This window comes from Dunckerocampus dactyliophorus, chromosome 2 (genome assembly GCF_027744805.1).
Source record: "Dunckerocampus dactyliophorus isolate RoL2022-P2 chromosome 2, RoL_Ddac_1.1, whole genome shotgun sequence".
NCBI lineage: Eukaryota > Metazoa > Chordata > Actinopteri > Syngnathiformes > Syngnathidae > Dunckerocampus > Dunckerocampus dactyliophorus.
Genome location: NC_072820.1, coordinates 47,186,935 through 47,209,507, shown reverse-complemented (window position 1 = coordinate 47,209,507; position 22,573 = coordinate 47,186,935). Strand labels below are relative to the sequence as shown.

The 22,573-nt window shown below is 39.8% G+C and overlaps 1 protein-coding gene and 1 long non-coding RNA gene across 8 annotated transcripts in view; one reads left to right on the top strand and one right to left on the bottom strand.

Moving 5' to 3' along the window:
* LOC129177272 (zinc finger protein 518A-like) overlaps window positions 1-9,473 on the top strand; it is a 32,239-nt gene extending 22,766 nt beyond the window's left edge. For both annotated transcript variants that reach the window (XM_054768198.1, XM_054768196.1), the window contains one exon: window positions 2,321-9,473. In XM_054768198.1, the coding sequence (XP_054624173.1) occupies window positions 2,321-6,246 (3,926 nt within the window). In that variant the 3' untranslated portion in view covers window positions 6,247-9,473. The remainder of the gene's footprint in view (window positions 1-2,320) is intronic.
* Window positions 9,474-9,953: 480 nt separating this feature from the next.
* On the bottom strand, window positions 9,954-21,919 carry LOC129177852 (uncharacterized). 6 transcript variants are annotated; one of them, XR_008569686.1, is made up of 15 exons: window positions 21,821-21,919; window positions 20,820-20,978; window positions 20,591-20,719; window positions 20,245-20,337; window positions 19,845-19,935; window positions 19,557-19,741; window positions 19,210-19,311; window positions 18,256-18,350; window positions 16,966-17,022; window positions 16,670-16,863; window positions 16,162-16,551; window positions 15,002-15,990; window positions 14,491-14,604; window positions 12,492-12,660; window positions 9,954-10,940 (listed from the first exon to the last, which is right to left on the bottom strand). It is a non-coding gene; the product is annotated as an uncharacterized LOC129177852 (long non-coding RNA). The 6 variants fall into 6 exon arrangements; XR_008569685.1 differs by having other exon boundaries at window positions 14,491-15,990; window positions 16,162-16,273; window positions 16,345-16,551; XR_008569684.1 differs by having other exon boundaries at window positions 14,491-15,990; window positions 16,162-16,255; window positions 16,345-16,551.
* Window positions 21,920-22,573: the final 654 nt, after the last annotated feature.

Below are 22,573 nucleotides of genomic sequence, written 5' to 3'. Positions count from 1 at the left end.
TGTTTTTATTGTAGCGTCGCCGGGAGCACGTCCTGTTCCCAGCCTACTTTGCGGTAATGTTTTGGTGCAAATGCTCTTAAAGTTACATGTTTGACCAGGAAATAGCAAGCTCAGAAGTAGACGGCTTTTTTATGTGGAACAACTGACAGTTTGTGTGGATCTTGTGAATGATTGTGACTGAGCTAGGACTCAGTAATTAAAGTCTTCACACGACGGCTTCATTGATTGAAAAACGAAACTTTTTTGTGCATGAAGCTTCTACTTGAGTTGGTAATTTGGCCGCTACATGCAGTCAGATATTGACCAAGGGAGACAAAATGGGTGGCCGCGTTGGAAAGGTGACTGCTATACACAGGGTCTATAACATGTAAATTTGCTGGGAGGGATTTTTCAGTGGCTGCTATAGGCAGGTGGCCGTTCTATAAAGGTGGCCGCTAAGAATGGTTTGACTGTGTGTGTGTGTATATATATATATATATATATATGTATATGTGTGTGTGTGTGTGTGTGTATATATATATACACACGTATATATATATATATATATATATATATATATATATATATACGTATATATATATGTACGTGTGTGTGTGTGTGTGTGTGTGTGTGTATATATATATATATATATATATACGTGTGTGTGTATATATATATATGTGTGTGTGTGTGTGTGTATATATATATATATATACATACACATACACATATATACATACACATATATATATATATGTGTGTGTGTGTGTGTGTATATATATATATATATACATACACATACACATATATACATACACATATATATATACACATATATGTATGTATATATGTATACATATGTGCGTGTATATTACTTAACATTGTTTTTTTTGTTTTTTTTAAGGCGTGCCGACTTTTATTTTACATGTAGCGGAAACCCTGCTTGGCCATTCAAACTCTGCCTTACTTAGGCAAAATTTCTCCCTCCCTCTCCAGGCTCCTGCAGGCCTGTGCTCTCGCCGAGCATTCATGCTTGCGCTGTTTGCTTGTGCCATCACTTTTGTGAGCTGATTAATGCAGTGTTCCTGAGGTTCATTTACATGATTTTTCAACTTTATTTAAATATGTTCTATATTGTTTGTAATTATGTTCTACCTTGTTATCGAGAGAAAGGCTTCTTGAGACGTCATCTGTACTTCTGTGAAGAAGGTGTCGGACGTTTCACTCCTCATCCGAAGAGCTTCGTCAGCGAACTAAAGTGCTGGTAGCCTAGGCCTTAAATACAGTAAGAGTGGGCGGAATTGGTGTGCCAACACCCTCCTCCTATTGGTTCCTTACCCTAAGCCTGGGCGGAGTAGTTGTATAATCCTCTCCTGCTATTAACACCTCCGATAAAAGGGAAGTGTCGCTCCCTGAGTTGGGTATGAACGACTCTGATACTGGCTCGTTAGCATCTATTGTTCTGGCTCGGCCCTGGCTTCACCTCATTTGCAAGACTAAGAGCAGTGGGTTTTGGTCTCAGTAACTTGCTGAACACAGGGTACAAATTAAACCTCAAACTACCATTCCGATTCCACTACTCCGCCCAGACTTAGTGTAAGGAACCAATAGGAGGAAGGTGTTGGCACACCAATTCCGCCCACTCTTACTGTATTTAAGGCCTAGGCTACCAGCACTTATTAGTTCGCTGATGAAGCTCTTCGGATGAGGAGCGAAACGTCCGACACATTCTTCACAGAAGTACAGATGACGTCTCAAGAAGCCTTTCCCTCGATGAACAACTCCTGTACGACTGAGAGCCTACACAGACGCATCTCTACCTTGTTAGTTTTTTTAAATGTTAAATTCGTAAAAATTTTATTTTTCTACATGGCGGGAGCCATTTTGGTCTCAACTCCTAAGAAAAGGGGCGTTTCTCAAGTGACAACGGCGAAGGGGCAGCTCTCATCTTAGGTAGAGTAAACAAACATGAGATAATGGACGAGACAGAAGATGTTTACAGTGATTATCGCAAAGATTTGATGTGTCAATAGTTTGAAGAGGAAGAAACATCTGGAGATGAAATAGAGAACTGGTAGAAAATGGATTTAAGGCATATTTATTCAAATCACTGACGTCTAGTAAACAGCTAACGCCTAGTAAACAAACCCTTCAATAGGCAGCTTGTCAGCTTCCTTTTATATATTTGTCATCAAAATAGTGTCATGCGAAAATGTTGTGTTGCCGCTGGCTGTTCAGTTCAAGACGAAGGTGTACACGTCATCATGTAATTTTTCTGCCATACTTCAGTGGTCAATATCTTTTACTTGAACTAATGTCAAACTTGTTTTCTCTTTTGCAGAAATTGCTAAATTCACGACAATGGACGAAGACCGTAAAATACCTCACAATTCTGTCAAAAATGACAGTATGTCAGTTGTAGCGGATGTCAGTGACTCAGTGAATTTCAAGGAGGGAGCACTCCACAGCTCTCCAGATGGATCTTCTGTCAAGCGACATGGCTCCACCACGAGAGCAAATTGTAAAATTCAGCAAGGGGCTGTTTTTTCAGGAAACATTTTGAGCTTTGGCTGCTCTGTGTGTAAGGATGATTCTACATACAGTCCGAACGATCTTCTTAAACATTTTCGAGCGGTCCACAATGGAATTTTGCCCACTTACCCTTGTGATTTGTGTTGCTTTGTTACACATGAATTTGCTGCTCTTCAACGCCACCGCATTGAGCACAAAAATACTTTAGTCACATGTGAGCTCTGCTGTGATGGTGTTCAATATTCCCTGCTGTTGCTGACTAGACATTACATCATGTGTCACAGTCTTAATGGAAAGTTTTACTGTGACTGGTGTGAGTTTACAACTGTGGATGCTGGGACATTTGTCCAACACATCCATCATCATAATGAGAGTCCCTGGAAATGTTCCAAGTGTAGACATGTTAGCTTGAATGAAGTGGATCACCAAAAGCATCTAAAAGTTCACACAGTTTCATTCCCCTTCATATGTCAAATGTGTGGATATCATGCAACAACCATGAAGCAGCTTCAAAGACACACCGTCGCTTCTCACAAAAACGAGTCGGAGCGAACAAATCAAAGGAAGACTTCACCAGATGGAGCCGCTCCCCCATATTCCTCTCCAAGCAGCAAACCTATGCTTAAAAAGAGTTGTGAAGTGCAGGAGGCACAAATGATATCAAAATTATGTGGTCTAACGAGGATCTTACCACACCACAATGGTACAGTAAAACCAGAGACGTTTTTGCAGGCGTCTCACCGAATTATTGGTCGGACACCAGGGAGAAGTGATGAGTGTAACAAAGGCTCTCTTACCGCAGAGAAACCCACACCTGTAATGTTGCAACAAAATGAGCGCTCTGCAAGTTCGGACTGTGCATCTCCAACTAATCCTAATGCACTGACAGTTCTAAGGGTCAAGAATAAAATATCTCTTCCCCCGAACTGTACAACCAAAGTAATGGGATTTAAGATGGTTGATGGGAAAAAACATATAGTTCTTAAAGTAATACCAACCGCAAAGCAAAACACGTCCCCTCGAGATAACGCATCAGTTGAAAGTGTGGACTCTTCAACAACTAATTCTGCATCTGATAAAAGTGAAGACTTTTTTGAGAAGGGACATTCATTGGCTGGTAAAAGCTCAGCATCATATAGCCCTGCCTCTTCACCAATAAGTGGATCTTCCATTCCAACAGAAGATATCATGGCGGTTAAGGTTAAGGTTGAGGATGAGGAAACATCTGTTTGCACTGTGGAGCCTCCTCTGCTCACTGAAGATTTGGTGGAACAAGGTAGTTCTTCTGCAAATGGTTCTTCAACATCAAACCATGAAGCATTACACCTAACGTCAAATAATGTTGATCATGTAAGCAGCCAAAATTCCCAAAGCAAGATAGCTTGCTCGGAAATGCATTTGTTGGATAGTAAGTCAACCTCATGCACCATATCTACAAGTGGATCTAAAGGCTCTAATACCTGTGCTGGCAAGTTCACAGATGATCCTTTGAATGTTTCTCAGGAGTTATTGAATGGTAAACCAACCTGCAGTAATATTGAGAATTGTGGGGCTGCACATGAGAGAGTAATTCCTCAGACAGGAAAAGGAAAGCTTGTTGACAAACACAAAAATACCTCTTCTTTCAATATTACAGAACTTTCGGACCAATCTACCCAAAGCACAGTTAGTACCAAGGCTACATACCTAAGCTGTGAACAAAACTGTCAGAAAAAATTGGCAAATTTGGCTTCGCTGTCAGAGATAGTCTCATTCACTTCATTTGAAGAAAGTGCCACCCTTGCACAAAGTTCTCTTAACCAGAAAGTATTCGCTTTTCACAACTATTCAAAAGAAGCCTTCAGTACTTCACTCAGCACATGTCAAAAAGGGGGCAGCATGTCTGAAGTTACAGCAGACAAAGACAGGTTTAGCTTGGCTGAGTCTTCGGAAACTTTTGGGGATGGTGACTTTGGAGCTGATGCAGATGATTCACCATTTGATGGTGAAAACTCAGAGTTGGTCCTAAAAGATTTTAATGTTATTAAAATTGAGGAGGAGATCATTCCCATATCTTCTCAGGCAAAAAGTACTTTGTCTGCTTTAGGTAGTTTTGTGAAACAACACTCAGATGCAATAATTACACAACAACTCAATAAGGAAAGAGTTGAATCTTCAAGTGTATGCAGTGATTCCTCTAAAAAAACAAAAGATACTCCACAAATTGTTCAAATGCAAGAGCTTAAGCAGCAAGTGCTCTTGAGCACCAATGATCATTTTGCCATGCCAGTGCAGCTCAAGACCAGTACAGGTTTTAAGTTAATTACTAATTGTATAAATCCTCAAATCAATGTATCTTACATGAAATCTGGGTTTTCAAACTTGAGCAATTCTACCGGTGAAAGTGTTCCTCCACAAAGACAAATGATAGGAACTTTGAAGGCAGGAGCTAATGAAAAAGGGACAAGACTCATTTCTGCAGTTCAAACTGGTGTTAGCGCCTCTCCAAATCATTACCTCATCAATAGCCCAAATTCAAAAAGTCCTGTCCTCAGTGCAGCACATCCTACAGACAGATTGGCTCAGACTCAACCAACTTGTTACTTTGTTCCAAGGTCAGTTCCATTTGTTCAGGCCACAAGAAGCTCTGGTCTCAAACTAGCAAATGCTAAACTCCCGCAGAATTCCAGATCAGTTCTGGCCATGCCCGTAAGCTCTGCTAATAAACCTAGCAATTTGCATAATGGGCACCAAGCATTTTTGCTACGGTGCATTTCTCAGTCAAAGTCGAGCGTACTTGTCAACCAAGAACAGACCCAGTCATGCCAAACCAGTGAAAAGCGTGGAAACAAAATTGTATTTAAAATTGTCAGCCCAACAACAAGCCTTCTTAAAAGTGGCACCCCCAGCTCAAGTTGTCAACCTTTTCTTTTGGCCACCACACCTCCAACTCCTTGTTTTCTTATGTCTTCAAACAAAACAAACGCAAATGCCTCAGACAGTCTAAAAAAGACCATTACCATGCAAAATCCAACAGAAAACACTGTCAAGGACTTGCCCCCGCAGTTGATGGTAGGGGGCATCAAATCAAGTGAAGCAGACAAGCCTATACTAGCGCCAAGGCCAATTCGACCTCCAAGTCAAAGGAAAAGGCGCAGAAAAACATTATTTGATGAGCTTCCAGCAACAGCACATAAAGCAAGAAGGCTCACAAACAATGTACAAACTGAAAAGGAAGCAACTGTGTTGTGGAATCCTATAGCAAAAGCAGTTGAAAGAACCTTAAGACTTGCCCCATTCAACTGTCGACAGGAAATCATATGCCCTCGTCGATATCAACCTGTCGTGGTGCTAAATCATCCGGATGCTGACATTCCTGAAGTGACCAATATTATGAAGGTCATCAACAGACATAGGGGTGCTGTTGCGAAGGTATCCTTGTCACGGAAAACAATGAAAGCACTCTCTGAACTTCATGCTCAAGAGCAGAATACCTTGAACAGTGATGCAGTGATGCAAAGCAATCATCCAAGACCAATTCAGAGTCTAGTTCGAGAGCGTTTCCTTCTCAAACTGAAGCTAAAGAAAAAAAGCAAAAAGAAGTACGAAGTCGTGGAACCATCAAGTTGTCGACAGAAACCTGCAGTGTTTGACTGTTGGTTCTGTGGTCGCCTGTTCAGCAGCCAAGAAGATTGGATTGGCCATGGTCAGCGACATCTCATGGAGGCAACGAGAGATTGGAATAAACTTTTTTGAGAGTTTACTATGACTTTAGGACAAGCGGCATAGAAAATGGATGCTTTTAATGGCCTAAACAATTCTATGCGGGAAAACCTAATACTTATAAAACTTGTACATTTCATGACCCTTTACTACGATGTTTAATTTTCTCTGTAATTGTTTTGTTTTATTTGAAAATTATTTAATTGGTGCTTTTTGGAGAAAGTGATGTTGTGCTAGCATGATTCCATTCATGCACAGGTCACTTAACTGTGAATATGGTACACTGTAATTGATGAAGTTTTGGTAAAAGCACTGGCTTAAAGAAATTGTAGGGGGCATTGTTGTCATTTCTCAGGTCTGCCTTGTAGATTTTGCTCAAATTACTCAAGTGTAGTCCAGTGTTATAATCCTTTATTACCACACAATGTGTTTGTGTATCTTAACTCAACTGGCCATATAATAAGTAGTTTACAGTTTCCTTGTCATGGTATTGTTTTGCAAATAGACCACTTTCATAGCCTGCTTTGACACAAGCACAAAAAGTACATTTTACAGGGATGATCACTCGTACTTGAATACAAAACCCATTGTACACTCTATGCAGTTTCCACAAAGATGAAATACCAAACTTTGTTGTTAACCACTCAGGCTCTTGCGTTCGTTCTTGTTCTTATGAACAGAAAATGTTTGCTTGTACAATCCATCAATGGTATTCGTCCATTTTGTTTATCTGATATGCAAAAATTACAATGGGTGTGTGCCAAAATGCAGTTTGTTTTTGGAATGTTTTGGTTTTTCAAATTCTAAATGTGACAAAGACAGCAGGCATCTGCTCAAGATCATACATTTTAAGGGTTCGCACTCATCCTTGAAAACCTAAAAAATGACTGAAATTTTCCACTCATGGGAAACGCAGAAAATCCTGGGAAATTATCAGTGACGTGCAGTCAGGGGAGGCAGGTGAGGTAGAGCCTCGCCTGTCATGTTTTTTTGTTTTTTTAAATGATATAACCTAAAATCAATTTTAATATTTGTCCATTGAATTCTAAATGTATTTTCCATAGTACTCCAACCGTTTATAACATTTTTGAAATAGAAATTTCTGAATTTGCACATTTCCTGACCAAATGCAAGTGAAGCTGCCATCTTTGTCTCTACTCAGCTTCATGTGCAAGTCCTGCCTACCATCTGAGTACACACTTTATCAAACTATAATGTTGCAGAAACGTTTATTATGCACTATGATTTTCTATAGCCTGTGTAATGTCTTTAATGGAAGTGTGACATCATTATTCTTGCTAATCGGACAATAAAAACTAGACTTAGAAATGTCATATGAACTTGCAGTACCGCTTCATCCTGAAGGGGTGGGGGTGTGCGTTAGCCTTACAACGCAAGCTAATTTTCAGCTCTGCTGAATTAATGAATGAATTTGACTGCCAAAATGGAGGATTATATACAGGAGGTGATCATATGTTTACAACAAAGTATCAGAACTTTTCCTGGAGAAGAATAGGGTGCAGATACTTCATATTCAAGATTCAAGAGTTTTGTTATACGCCCAGTAAAACAGGTAGTTCTACTATGAAATGAAATTCTTGTTCTGTTCATTCTCCCAAAAAAGAAAGAAAACAAGAAAATGAATAAGAACATAAGAAACATGAATACCAATATTGTATTGTATGTACTTTATCCCACAGCGGGGAAATTTACTTGTTACAGCAGCCAGACAAGTAAAGAGAACAGTGTAAAGAAAGCATAGTGTCTACAACATGGTTCAGGTGGTGCAGGTGTTGTAGAGCCTGACAGCGGTCAATAAATTAAGCAACAACAACAGAAGACATATACAGATAAAAGAAACATGTTTTTCTGTTACCAAAAAAAAAAATCAATGCTATGTGAAGACATGTTTAACCAAAGTGAATTCTTGTCTTCTTTTTCTTGTCCTCTTAATGAGTAACCTGTTTAACATGAAAAAACTCCAACTCCAACTCCAGCATGAACCTCACTGCACGTCACTGGAAGTTATTTATCCTCCCCTTACTTGCAAGCATGTTAAAAGTGATGTCCATTTGTTGCCAACTTCGTGATTTTGTCGTTAGATCTGGCGACATTCCAACCCCTCTTGGTGACATTTTCTCAAAAGAGACTTTTTCTGGCGTCGGGGTGTTAGGCCGGCAATATACACCTTCCGAGCCGCGATGCCTCGGGGGTGGCGCGCTCCCTGTTTTACAAGGCAAGATCTAAAACGCAAATGGTTCTTAATCTTCAGTAAGCCTGGATAGAAGAAGAGGGTGTGGTTATATATTGTTAGCTTACAATTCTTCGGGTAAATGTAATTGATAAGCCTACTGTATTGCTACATTTATTGTGAAGCTCAGTTGCTATATATATATATATATTATACATACATATATTGTTACATATATGTAACAATATATATTAACATATGTAAATGTGAGCCATAGAATAAACAGCATAGGATGTTATTCGCTGTTTAGTTGTGCTTAAAAAGTTTCTCACTTGCTCCTGTTCTCAAAGTGTGTGTGAGTGAGTGTGTTCTTTGAGAGGCACTGGCCGAGATAAAATATTGACGGTATTTTATTCTGATGAAAGTATTGCACAACAAACCAATAACCAAGTTGGTTTTAACATGAATTTTAAGAAAAGTACAATGAAAAAATATGACTGAACAACCTGTTTTTTACAGCTTTCAGACATGCATTACATGTGGCATTACAGAGGTTGGGCTCACTCCCGCACGCCTGCTTGGTGGATGCTTCACCTTTGTTGACGGCTCGTATTTAATTACCGTACTAAATAAATGCATGATGCATTCTTTCCTTCCAAAAAGACACCCAGAAAGGGTCTCAAACGGAGTGGGAGCTAACAATGCACGTAACGGGACACACCTATTTTGACTTTAAATAAACCCTTCCAAAAACTGCAACATAACTGTTGTTATAGTTTACATAACTGACTAACCAAGCTACAGCGACATACCAGCTAACATAAGAACTATTTTTCTGGCGTAGCGACGCCCCCATAAACACACAATCGTGGAACACACCCATGGAACAAGGTCCGGCCAACGGTCAGGCGGACAGAGTTTTGACTGGTGGCACAACCGTCGGGCGGACGGGGACTTACTTGACCTCACAGGCTGGCATCCGTTACACTCACCCTCTCAAACCTCACTCCCATCCGGGTCACAGCACCAATGTAACCCGCCCGGCTTCACACCGCCTGCACCTTGCCATCCGTCCTCAAATGTTCTCAATTGGATTTAGATCAGTGGAACATGCAGCAAGGTCCAACACGCTCACAACACCTCAGGCCACTACCAACGGGTAAAGCTACATATTGGAGCTGCTGCTCTGTTTTCATTTTTGAGTATGGAAAAGTTAGCGCTAGGTGTAGCGTTCGTTTCTATGTTGCTATGTGAAAAGTGTGTATATAGGCATATATGCCTATATATGATACAGACCCTTTCCAAAAAATTTGAATGTCATGGAAAAGAAGCCTGTGCAGGTGATTTGAGTTTAGTAGATGATTAGTGTGTGACACAGTTTAAAACATTCATGCCCTGCAAAATTTGGGCTGATTTCTTCACAGTATTCTAATTTTTTGAATTCCTGTTTTCGTGGGTTTAATGAGCTGGAGCTGAGGTGTTGTGAGCGTGTTGGACCTTGCTGCATGTTCCACTGATCTAAATCCAATTGAGAACATTTGAGGACGGATGGCAAGGGAAGTTTACAAAGATGGACATCAGTTCCAGACAGTGGATGCCGCCAGGCAGGGAGGCGAAGCCTCACAGGCTGGGTTAAAAGATTAGTCAGTAGTTGTGAATCAGTTCATTTATTACATTGTGTGACAGCGAAATGTACATGCACATGTTCATTGAAATTATGTTAGTATAACTGTCCGCTAGAGAAATCTGAAATACGTGAGTTTTTAAGATTTGAATTAAAGCAGACGTTGAAAGCAAAGGAATGGCAACATGTGGGACCATCTTGTTTGTAGTACATCCACACCAATCACAGTGAGCCTTTTCGTAATTTTTTTCACCTGCCATATTCCCATATTCGACTTCAAAGGATATAAGAATGCATACGTTCATGTACAACACAAGCAATAATATGACAAAATATCACCCCGTTCACTACACAAAAGGTACAAAGAGTGATAAGAAAAAGAATAACACTTAAAAAAAATAGTCTGACAGTATGAAATTAACTTGAACAAAGAGGAAGAATTTGCACAGGATGTGTTGAGGACACAAAAACTATTTGAAATACCGTAATACTGACCTGTGCACGAGTGCAGACTGATGTCTCTCTGAATACAGATTCAGAGAGACATCCGTATGGAATCTAAATCATAATCTAAATCAATCAATCTAAATCAATATTAACGATTTCATGCATTTATGGGTACAACTCCAGATATTTTTAGGCATGTGCAAACAATAAAGATGACTACTTCATTCAAAAATATCTATGAATTGTTCTTCTCATAACTTCTAAAATAATCTTGCCTGCAAGCGGTGACTATTCTGCCCTCACAACACGTACTAAGCTCTGTGCAGCTAGACAGATAGATAACAGCATACAGGAAGGAAGGGAAGCTCCAGAAGTTTGGTTGAGGACTGATGCTCCTTCTTTAGATCCTTTTTTGTCCTCAGTTTTATTTCTTTACACTTTTTCCTCCCTTTATAGACTGTAAGACTGCAAATACAAACACAAACTAAATATTACAAAGTGTGACATCCTTTGTGCGATGTAAACAAATATGAAAAGTTAAGTGCTTTGATTATATCACACATTGGCACAATAAACTACACCTGTTCCTCTCATATACAAATAAACAACATTCACAGTACAATTACTATACATCAAACGTGACATAACAGACATAATTGCAATTAAAACGTAGCTCTGTCGACCTCTGCTGGACGAATTAAACATGACACATTGCCAACACATTTCACCGCGAGAACAAGCTAATTAGAACAACATGATCACAAATAATGAAAGACATCACTGTATATGCAAATACTATGCAGAACAATATACAATCTTACTATATTTTACTCACAAAGATCTGACCACGTTTTTGTGACGAAGCTCTCACGTGTGACTGACTGCCTTACTACTGTTCGTCTGATACGTCCGTCACTCAAAAAAGGTCCGACAGAAACAATGACTGAACTACGCAGGGCGGAACAGTGACAATATGACATCACCCAAGCAATGTTATTGTTTTTGACTCGAGAAACCCGCACACATGGATAAAGGCAAACTTTAGCTTTCACACAACTTCTCTCTGTTAGCTAGCTAACAAGCGCCAAAGATACTCATGCTAACAGATAGTGTACGTTTGTCAGCTCGAAATTCACATTGGTTTTCCGAATTGCCTTCCTGCCTCTTCTTTACGAACAATAAAGCTGATGCTGTGGTCGGAGAAACTTTTCCTCTGACATTCATCCAACAACACTCGGTTTGTTGCCAAGATGGCGGCTTCAAATAAATGCCACTGGAGCCCACGCAGTATCACCCTACGCATCGCAGTGAAAACCAATGTATTACCGAGGGTGGGGTGCATGTAAAGCTAATACACTGATTTTGGGTACAGAAATAAACATGTTAATGCATTCCTCATACATTGTCTGGTTGCCATGGGAACTTCAATCATTCCATTCAAAATTCTATTACTCCAGCGATTAATTGTCCTTTATGGGACGTATTTTATGCCGCAACCTGGAAGCACTATCTTGTTGCGTTTGGCCTGATGGATAAATGGTTTACTGAGGCAGCAACTTAAGTCACTACAGGCAAAAACATCCAAAAACAATGTGATAGAACACCAATCTGTACTGACTGTGAAACAAGAACAAGCATATGACCTATGAATACACAACCAAATTATCTGTAAAGTATTAGTCCATATTCCTTGTTTGTACACGGCTAGATGGACTGTGTGTAACACTCCCGTGGGGTGTTTACAGGGTAAGGGATAGGGGGACAAGGGGATATGATGGACCAGTATCCATTTGGCTACTGGAGTAATTTTTTTGGCGTAGCAGACATGCAAAAATAACCCTTTTACCGTAATTGAGGAAAATACCAAAAGAATAGAACAATCAACAAAATTCAGAGTGATTCAGCAAAAGACTGCATAACCAGAATAAGTCTTTTCCTTTCTTTTCTATTTGTTAGTAGTAGTAGATTGTCTTGAACAATCCACTGCAGTTTTGCAGAAAGAATGGATACTCCTACCAGTTGTAGTACCATGCACCGGTCAGCAGAGGGCGTGTTGCTCCTGAACGTGCACAGTTCACAGGTTCCGTTGGTGGCTCGCCATCTTTATCTCAAAAGCACATGTGCTCAAGCACATGTTCTCTTATGTCGACTTATCTCGATAGTTCTTCAACCCAATCTAATTGGCCTATCATAAAAAACATGAAATATGCATAAATACATCAAATAAACCAGTGGGTAGTGTTACAATAAAGAACACGTCACTTTCATCTCTTAATTAGTGCTCGTTAACAAGTGCAGTCGCCGAAATGACGGAAGGAACAATATACTTGCAACAGTGTAGTAGAAAATACACCATAACTTCACCACAAAACATAACCACTATATTATCTCACATCACTTTCAAAGAAAATAAAATACATTTCTTTCACTCACCAAGTCCCGTTCGACAAAATAAAACATCTCCAAAACAGGAACACGGTGGAAAATCAAAAATACCTTCTTTGCACTTTCTTCAGACAACAAAAATAGTATTTAGACACGTTTTCATATTGTTCTGGAAAGTTCCCTGCTCTTGTCCTTCTGCTGCGCACTATGTGCTGACTGCGTAATGTTCTCTGCACAGGAAATGGGTTACGTAGCAAGGTACCCTTACAAAATAAAAGTCACATATTTCCGTAATTCAAACGTAAATTACAATAACCAATGAATTTACATTTTCACATTTTAACAGGTTTTAAACAACATAGATTATTATACACATATTTACAGATTATATAACCATATTGCCTTATATTGTTTTTTATACGTATTTATTTCTGTTTTTATTAACATGCTTTTACTTTTGAGCATCCAGTTAACCTGGGTTACATGTGTATGTGTTTGTATCAGGGTCAATATCATGTTGTCTGTTTGGTCCGGCTGGTCTTGGGTGTTTTTTACAGTTTATTTTGGGTCGGTGGAAAAAAGTTTGTACTACTGCAGGGTTTGTTAGCGCTAACAATTCTTTGTTCATTGTGATGCAGTCACTACACAAAGCCTTTCATGGGAACAATCCACATGCGCAGAAGACCTCTACAAAAAACAGCCGGGATGTCGATAGTCTGTACTAACACATGGGTCAGCTCCATGCCGTGGCTCCCTGATCAATTGCTGAAACAATGAGTTTTCAGCACAAAACTCAATGGTCATCTGGTTCTAAGCTCTTTTATTCCTGGAGACTTCGACAGGTCTGCACAGAGCACTTCCAAGCGGAACACGTGAGGAGGAGACAAAGATCTTTGTAGAGTGAGATAATCACTCCGCCCTAACAGAAACACAATATTAAAACTGGGGCTAAATTACCCTGGTTACATATTAACTCTTCACGCTCTGTGATTGGCCAGTCACAACAGCGACCGCCCCTCCCTAGACAGACTCGCTACAGCCAGAGAGAGGAGTACGTAGTGCAATTGACAAGACAGAGTTGAAAACGGCTCGTGTCGCATTGTTCACTGCCTCCACTCCGGACTGTTTTTTTTTTTTTTTTAGGTTTTCCTCAGCTCGGCTCATATCTAAAAGTTCCTTGGCAAACTTGTTTCAAGATTCAAGAGTTTTATTGTCATATGCACAGTAAAACAGCAGTTATACTATGCAATGAAATTCTTATTCTGTTCATTCTCCCAAGAAAAGAACAAAAACACTCCTGTGTTCCCAAAGTGGGGTATGCGTACCCCCTGGGGTACGCCGACTGTCATAGAGAGTAGGCAAAAAAAAATAAAAACAAAAGCTGCTGATTATTGTTCGTCAACAGGTGTATTGAATTATTTTCTCTCTATTCACTACAAATAAATTATTAATATCATGATTATGTGTTTACAGTGCTTGAAATGAAATACAAAATCAGTGCAATGTAACAAAGAATATTTATCTGGTTGTGTTTAAAGCCACACCACACTCAAAAACACTCTCAATGGTAAAATATGATTATTATATTTTCAACAGTTATGAATAATAAATATATTGTTCATTTACTTACCCTCCATGTGAGAAAGGGTGATGGGTTTGTGTTGTTCTGAACATTCATTTCCCAGGACTTCACCGTATCTATGTTATTATCTGCTGGCCTTGTCTACCAGATGCTTGTTATGTACTGAGGAAGACAGGACACATATAACCAAACTAGGCTGCCTGGCGCCTGTTTTGTTAAAACAGTAACTCTGTGTGCGAATGCCTGAGTTTTGGGGCCGGCCATGCTCGCACAGACTTGGATAAAGAGGGGTGAGCGAAAGCACCTAGACAGAGTCTGCTGCGGGTTTCGTACGGACGCCCAGCCGGTTGATGCACACTCTGGCTCTCCAACCCAGCGCGTCACGGTAAGCGCTACATTCACAGTGCATAGCCAATGTTTGAAACTGTAACTGTTTATGTGCATTGAATAAAGACGGTGTGTTCAGCCATATTCAGTTAGTTGTGGTTTGTTCTTTCCCGAGCCGATCAACGAATCCTGATAAAATAAAAAGGTGTTTCATTACACTCCATTGTTTCACCTTTTCATAGAAAGGAGAGTGCTGGAACTCCCTGCAGCTCATCTCTTTTTCCATCTTATGACCTCTGTAGATGGAGAACACTTTGGCAGGGCAGTAGAGGCAGTAGATTTGTTGCACCTTCTCTGGGCTGGGATTGAGTGAAGAGGACGTGTTAAACAATTTACTCATGTATTTTATGTATTGGGAAATGTGGATTTTTTTTGTTGGATGGAGCATGCTGAGACAGAGACCATGTTCCAGAAATCATCATTGTAGCCCCCAAAAGGCTCTGGTTTGGTCTCCTGCCGAAGGAACATCAGTGATGATGTTTTGGTCATAAATTCCTGCCTCTCCATCCATCACATTCTGGCAGCAGAGGAGATAGGCCAGGTTGGTGTGCTCTGATTGGCCATGTATGTGGGGAATTTTCTAGTCCGCCTCAGCTCATCCAGGACTGACTTACAGATGGCCTTCTTGTAGTAAGTAACGCTGGCAAAATTAACGATTGGTAAAATTCTGGGGAAGCTTTTCTAGCCAGAGCGGGTTGTCAGAATACCACTTCCTACGGCAGCTCTGACAGCAGAGCCTGGATGATAGCAGAGCCCAGTGAGGCCCACAATCACTCGCGGTTTCCCGACTCCAGCAGAGACAACATGGGCCTTCACACACCACCAGTGCATGGCAGAGTGTACTGTAGTTGTTTTTCAGCTGCCCCATCAAGTAGTCATTCTCTGGCTTCCAGATGAAAAAGGGATGAAGATGAAAACACTTGGGGTGACAGCAGATCATGAATACTGTCAATCAGTCCAAGCTGGAAGAAGAAGCGCCACAGGAAGAAGGTCTTCATGGGATTGTTGACAGGGCAGGCCACAGACCCATGACTCTAACTCTAGCTTCATCCATATTTTTCCTGCTGGTGGGTGCAATTCCACTTTTTTACCTCCTGGTAGTAGGGCAGAAACTGTGGAGATGGCCTGTCGATGTCAGCTGTGAGTTGGAATGGTCGCTGGCTAGTTGGAAACATAAAGACATGCATATGTCAATTTTAGCACCACCTCATAACACAACACACTGTACTGATACGTTACTGACTGTGGGGTCTCTATTCAGGAGCGCATAAGTCTCTAAAATTAGACATTACATCTACAATGAGTTAATATTATAGTAATATCAGAGCATACTTAGACCACAGAGCCTCCTCTGGCCTCTCAGATAGCAAAAACATCAACTCCCGTGGAAAAGGCACTGGTATCTTTGGAGGTAGCACAGCTAGAGCTACAAAAGGAGAAGGAGCTGAAGGTGCATTTTAGTGTAACTGCTGCCATTTTGGATTGAAATGGTCAAACATCACTTAAAGCCTTTACCATCTCATGAGGCCGGTGCAAATTGTGTGTCCAAAAGCAGATGAAACATGATGACAGATAAATTTGAATCCTGTAGTTTCAGCGTCATTAGTAGACTTGCAATTGCCATTTGTTACTTCTACTCCATAGTTGAATGGTTGGCTTTTTGTTTATATGAATCAGATTTGTTTTTGTGTGATGGTCAGGCCATATGAAATATAACAGTACCTACAGAAGGAGAAGCAGAATGGTTCACTGCAAACACGTGCTTCTGGTGTTGCAAACATATGCAAACATCACTCACCATTTCATTCATTCAAAAGTGTGTATTTAAAATGATACTTACCCGCTCGTAGACTGTATCAATTCATAGTCAGTCACTTGGACTGGAGGTAGAACACACATGAAAGGAACAAAAGCAGAACGTGACAAGAACACATGCAGTCCCAAAATGCCCTTTGAGGCAGGACATATTTAAGAACTTTTCTCTGAACCTGAAGATGGAGCAGCTCTGCAGCTGATGTTGGTGGAGCAGGCCCACTTGCAAAACACACAGAAACTTGCTTGAATTACGTTATAAAAATCACAGGGATGAGAAAGTAAAAGCGCTTTAACATTTACACGCACATAAACTGTACATACCGATTATGGTTGGAGAGATGCTTGAGCCATGGCTTTCACCAGCTCTTCATCTTCGTCCTTATACACCCAGCAAAAATTGGTTGAAAAGACGTTGAAAAGACATCATGACCATGCGTTGAAACGTTTAGATTTGGTTGAAAAGTGAAAGGTGAAAAGCCGTCTTTTTCAGGACGTTGAAAAGACGTCTCCATGAAGACGTCCCTTTGATGTCCAAATTTGGTTGAAAAGTGAAAGGTGAAAAGCCGTCTTTTTCAGGACGTTGAAAAGACAGCTCCATGAAGACGTCCCTTTGCGGTCTAAATTTGGTCGAAAAGTGAACGGTGAAAAGCCGTCTTTTTCAGGTCGTTGAAAAGACGTCTCTCCATGAAGACGTCCCTTTGCGGTCCAAATTTGGTTGAAAAGCGAATGGTGAAAAGCCGTCTTTTTCAGGTTGTTGGAAAAGACGTCTCCATGAAGACATTGCTTTGGTGTCTAAATTAAACGTGAATTAATTATAAATAATCACAAATTTAGGACAGAATTTTAACCCTTTAAAAAAAACAAGACAATTTAACAAAAAAATGTATCAATAAAACATTTACTGTTCTCACATGGACAACAACAAAATAATCTTATATCCAGAAGAACATGATATAAAGGATGTAAAACAAAAAAATAGACTTCAATACAGTCATGACTGTAGATAATACTGTACATGAAGTGAAATCTTTCCATCTCATATCACAACTGATCAGGGCCAAAACTAGTGTGGACCGATGAACTCAAACAACCGAAGTTCCTCCCTGATGTTTCCTCGTCAATGCTGCTCTGTGAACATGAGGCAGGTGATAGTTAATAAATAAAATTTTGACATGAACTGCACATATTGTGTATATAAAATCATATTTTTTTTCTAAAATAGCATTTGCAAGCAGTAATTTACACATCCAGTGCAACGTTATCATTCATTTGGAGTTGTGTTTGTCACCCAACAAATGTCCAATACAAGTTGTGGACACACCTGTTTTATTTTTTAAGATAGCCTCCACCACCAGACCGCCCAGGACCATGTTTGAAATGGTCTGCCATAGTACGTGAAATTTCATGGTCTGTGGCTTTGCTGTCCCACCTTTTGACAGCAGCAGCAATGACAAAGAAAATCATAACATTTCTTTATTCCTAATTACACAAAACAATCAAATGAACAACAAAAAAAATGTGTACGTTGTCGCATTTCAAATTTCTAGACAGAAAAATCCATTAAAAAAAAAAAAAAAAAAAACAACCAAAGTTGTGAAACTCCATATGTACCTGTCACAATGGCGTAAAGTTCTGTCGGTTGGAATGCCCTTTTGGAACCGTGGCCCTACATATTGAATGAAGACATCAGGGAGTTTGTCATCAGCCTGAAAAAGTAGCACAGGAGGTGTCTACACTTACCGGTAATCAGTTAACTTCTTGTGCTATTTAAGAGCTGGGGAGGGACGATGACAGGTGAGGTTTGGAGCAATATTAGGTTTGATGTTCATAAAAAGTGTTTACATCAAGTTGTCATGTTCGTATTTATGTTCTCTCTCTCTCTCTCCCCATCCCTCAGCTACCGAATGTTTTTTTTTTTTTTTAAACCTGTTTTCAGGTGGTGCTAAAACTTAATCAGCACTCCCTCCTCAAGTCCATGCCCTTTTTAAAATTGCAGTTAACTCTCTCCAAACAACTGCAGCTACAGAAACACTTGTGCCCTCTGGTCAGGCTACCTGACGCTAACGGCGAAAAGGAATGGTGGGCATTTATGAAGGTGTGGTTGTCAAGTGCAGAGGTGGAGATATTTGAATTAGGAGCATTGTGAGCTGGCAAATTACATAGCAAGCCAATCAAATCTTAACAGCATGTTGACTCTCATGGAGTCTGATCTACGCAGACCACAAAAAAATGACTGGGTTGCTTGAGTTCACATTTTGTGGATTGGTAGACACACCAGATATCCAAATATGGGTGCTACAGCAATGGAAAAGTGAGCTTAGCATATGTCCCCTCTAAAATGATATGTGGTTATTGATGATGTGATCAAAACCTTCAAAATACATACTATTTTTTGGATATTGTTTTAAATACTGACCAATAAATTGTGCTCATATTTTTATTCTGGGTGTTATTCTACTTTACACTAGTCGACTACTCTTAATTAAAATGTTCATTTAGTTGACAGGGAAATTAGCCACCAGGAACATCCCTTGTTGTGATGAGATTAGAACTGTTCAATCTTACCATGTCTGGATGTTGAGTGTCCTAGAGTGGAAGGTGTAGGACTTTGATGGCTTGATCGGTGATTGGACGAGTTGGGACGCTCCCTTCTAGAGCAGGACTGCCCTGGAACACCAACATGGCACACGTGGGACAGGAAGACAGGAAATTGCTTTGAATGATTACGTGACCTGAGGAAAAGCTATGTAAAATCAATTTCCCTCACTTTTCCAAGGCCTGGAAATGACAATTTTCTAATTCTATGACTGTTCCAGAGTTTTCGTATGTGTAGGATTTCTGTATTAGTGCACTTTGTTTCTACACCCTTCCCAAAAAATAGGTTGCCAACAATGTCTAAGTTGATATCTTACCATATCTGGAAGAAGAGCGTCTGGGAGTTGAGCCCACTGATGACTGAGAACAAGAAGTGGAATATCCTCCATCACTTCCATGACTTGATTGGTGATCGGGGGGAGTTGGAACGCTCCCTTGACCTTGACAACCCTGTAACACCAAGATGGCATGTGTGGAACAGGAAGACAGGAAAATGCTGTAACTGAGAAAAAGACATGTTTTAAATACATTTCCAGAACTTTCCAGGCACTGATATATTTGTATGTGTGACACAAGCCTGATGATTACTACATACCACATCTTACCATGTCTGCTGTCATGTTCACTTTCAGCATCCTCTGGATGAATTTGGCAGCCGTCTAGTCCAAGTACACACGTCATTATCCATGGTGGATTCTGTAATCAAATATCAAATGCAGCTTATGAAGCTTATTTCACACCAATACAGATGGCCTGACTTTTATTCAAGCTTTGAATTCAAGTCATATATAACTTTACTGTATATTATGCAGTGTGATTATGTGCACAGGGCCTCTTCAAATGGCGGCCCGCCATCTTTTAATATATTTATTGTGTGTTTTGACTCATTGTAGCAAATACACTGGATTATTCCCCTAATATATCTTTGTGCTCCAGCAGATTTATTTACATTTTTTTTTAATTAATCTGTAAAATCTGTCTATTGTGGTAGCCCACTGGACTTACCCTTAGGAGTGGTTTGATCGATGGTAGCAGAAGCAAATTCGTTCTTCTGGATTTCAGGAGGCTTTGGATATGCATGCAAACCTGTATCCTTATCTAGATATAAAATAGTCAAAACAGAATTAATATATCACTGTTTGCAAAACTTTCTAATAAAATAATTACTTGAAAAAAAAACAGAAAAATCTGATTTGACCTAGATTCAAGCAATTTATATCTAATCAATTGTTTTTTTTCTTCGCCGCTGAGATATCTTCTGACAGAATTTGTCCTAAAATTGCTACATAAATTAGCCTACTTTTTGCAAATTAAACAATATACAGTACAGTTTTAAGGTGAGAACATTTACCATCAACAAAATCATATGTCCTCTTCTTTACATGTCTCTTCCTGATTTCTTCTGGCACAATGGTGGAACCCTCATGGTCAGTTTGGGCTGATAAAGTGTAGTTATAGTCTTCACAATCTTTCTCATTGTCTAGAAAAGTCATGCCCAAAGTTAAGATGCACCAAATGTCAAAACAACCTTTTCCAGCAGTAGTTTATTTATGCATCATAAAAAAAGTTAAATGATATACCTGATATTGTCTTTATTTTCACAAGTGGGAACGTGTTCCAGTCATCGTCTGGGTCCTTTTTTTATGGGCTGAATGCACACTTTTCTTTGGCCATCGCACAACATTTCCTTCTTCCTATATCCAGTTTTTTGGGATGACACCCTCAAACTGTTTGTGACCCTGTAACACAGGCAAGGAGAACAGCAAGAGTAGAAACTCGACATTCATCTTATAAAATCTAACACTGTTTTAGTACAAAGTGCATAAGTGTAAAAATGATTTTAGTTTAGTCTGAAAAACAAAGCTTTTTAAAACTCATTCAGAAAACACGTCTCTCAAGTAGGTCAACTTTATAAAGTAGAAGTAAATTAAAAATAAATATGTTCATAGCATTTATACACTGCTCTTCCATGTCTACTCGCGGGCTGCAAAATATGACCCGGCAGGACACAAATGGCCCGCAAGTTTGACACCATTGATCTAACTGCACCCAAGCCTTTTTTCATAGATTCTGCAGAAAATGGTCGCTAGCTGCATCTAGGAAGCTTTACAAGTGGAAATTCAGCATCTGTGTGGTCAGAAACATTTAATTTGACACCAACATTACTCAAATCCGACAATTCTATCAAATTTGATGTCGAAAATTTGTATGTTGGAAAGTGGCGGGCACCTGGGAAAATGGCGGCCATCTTAAAATGTTCCGTGGCTAACGGGCTTTTTTCGAAAAATGGTCCAGTATTCATGTCAATTTCGGTGCTTGCATCACTATTTGAACAATTATCTCACTTATCTACTACACTATGGGTCGCATGTAGGCAGAAATATGGATACTGGTCGCATTTCGCTGCCGTGTGAACTACTGCGTTAAAATATTGTGCTTGCAGCTAACCTGTAGATAGTTTGCAAAGATAACTTCAACCAGTCATTCTCGATTAGCATCCATTAGCGCACTAATGTTAGCAAGACCAAAATTCAGTCAAGCACATGTTTTATACTACAAACTATAAGAACGTGATACTTACAATGTGCCTGTATCCGTCGCTCTCGTTCTTCAATTAAGTCCAATATGTCTCCCACTTCTTTTGCCGCTTCTTCAGACTCCAAGTTGGATTCGAGTGACGCATGCGCAGCCGAGTACGTAAGACGCTGTCGATCGTCATCACGTGGGTTGTACATCCTTTGATTCGCTGATGGCTTCTCTGACCGCAAAATGATGACCAAGGTTTGATTCTATTGGTCCTGACGGTTCCAGGTGTCAATCACCGGAATCCGCCATTCTGAGCCGGAGTGAGCAACTGTTGAACAGCTGGCTGTAATAACGCAGCAGGGCGCAATGCGCACAGGCAGTTCGTCACTATTTTTAAAATCACAAGCAGTTTTTAGAGCCCCAGTGAAGTTTAATTGAAATGAATTTTTTTTATAAATTGGAACCGAAAAAAAATCTCAATTGACGCTCCAGTTAAATGTGCCATGGAACGCCTTTACGCTGTAGTTTTGCTCTGCTTTATTTTAGCAGCATAAAACTTTGCACATGTATTGTTAGAAGGTTATTACACGACTTCTTCAGTGTTTAGGCTTGATCAGCCTATTTTCCAGGAGAATAGATAAAAGGGATTTTTTTCAAATATTTTCCTGTGCTGCTCTGCATTTACTCTGACACATCAACAGTGATGATTACAGATTAAAGTGTTAGCTTTGTTTTGATATCAAGATTGATCACATGAGTTTATATTTACAAAGTTAACGGTTTAGTTTGGGCATGTCATTTTTGGGCA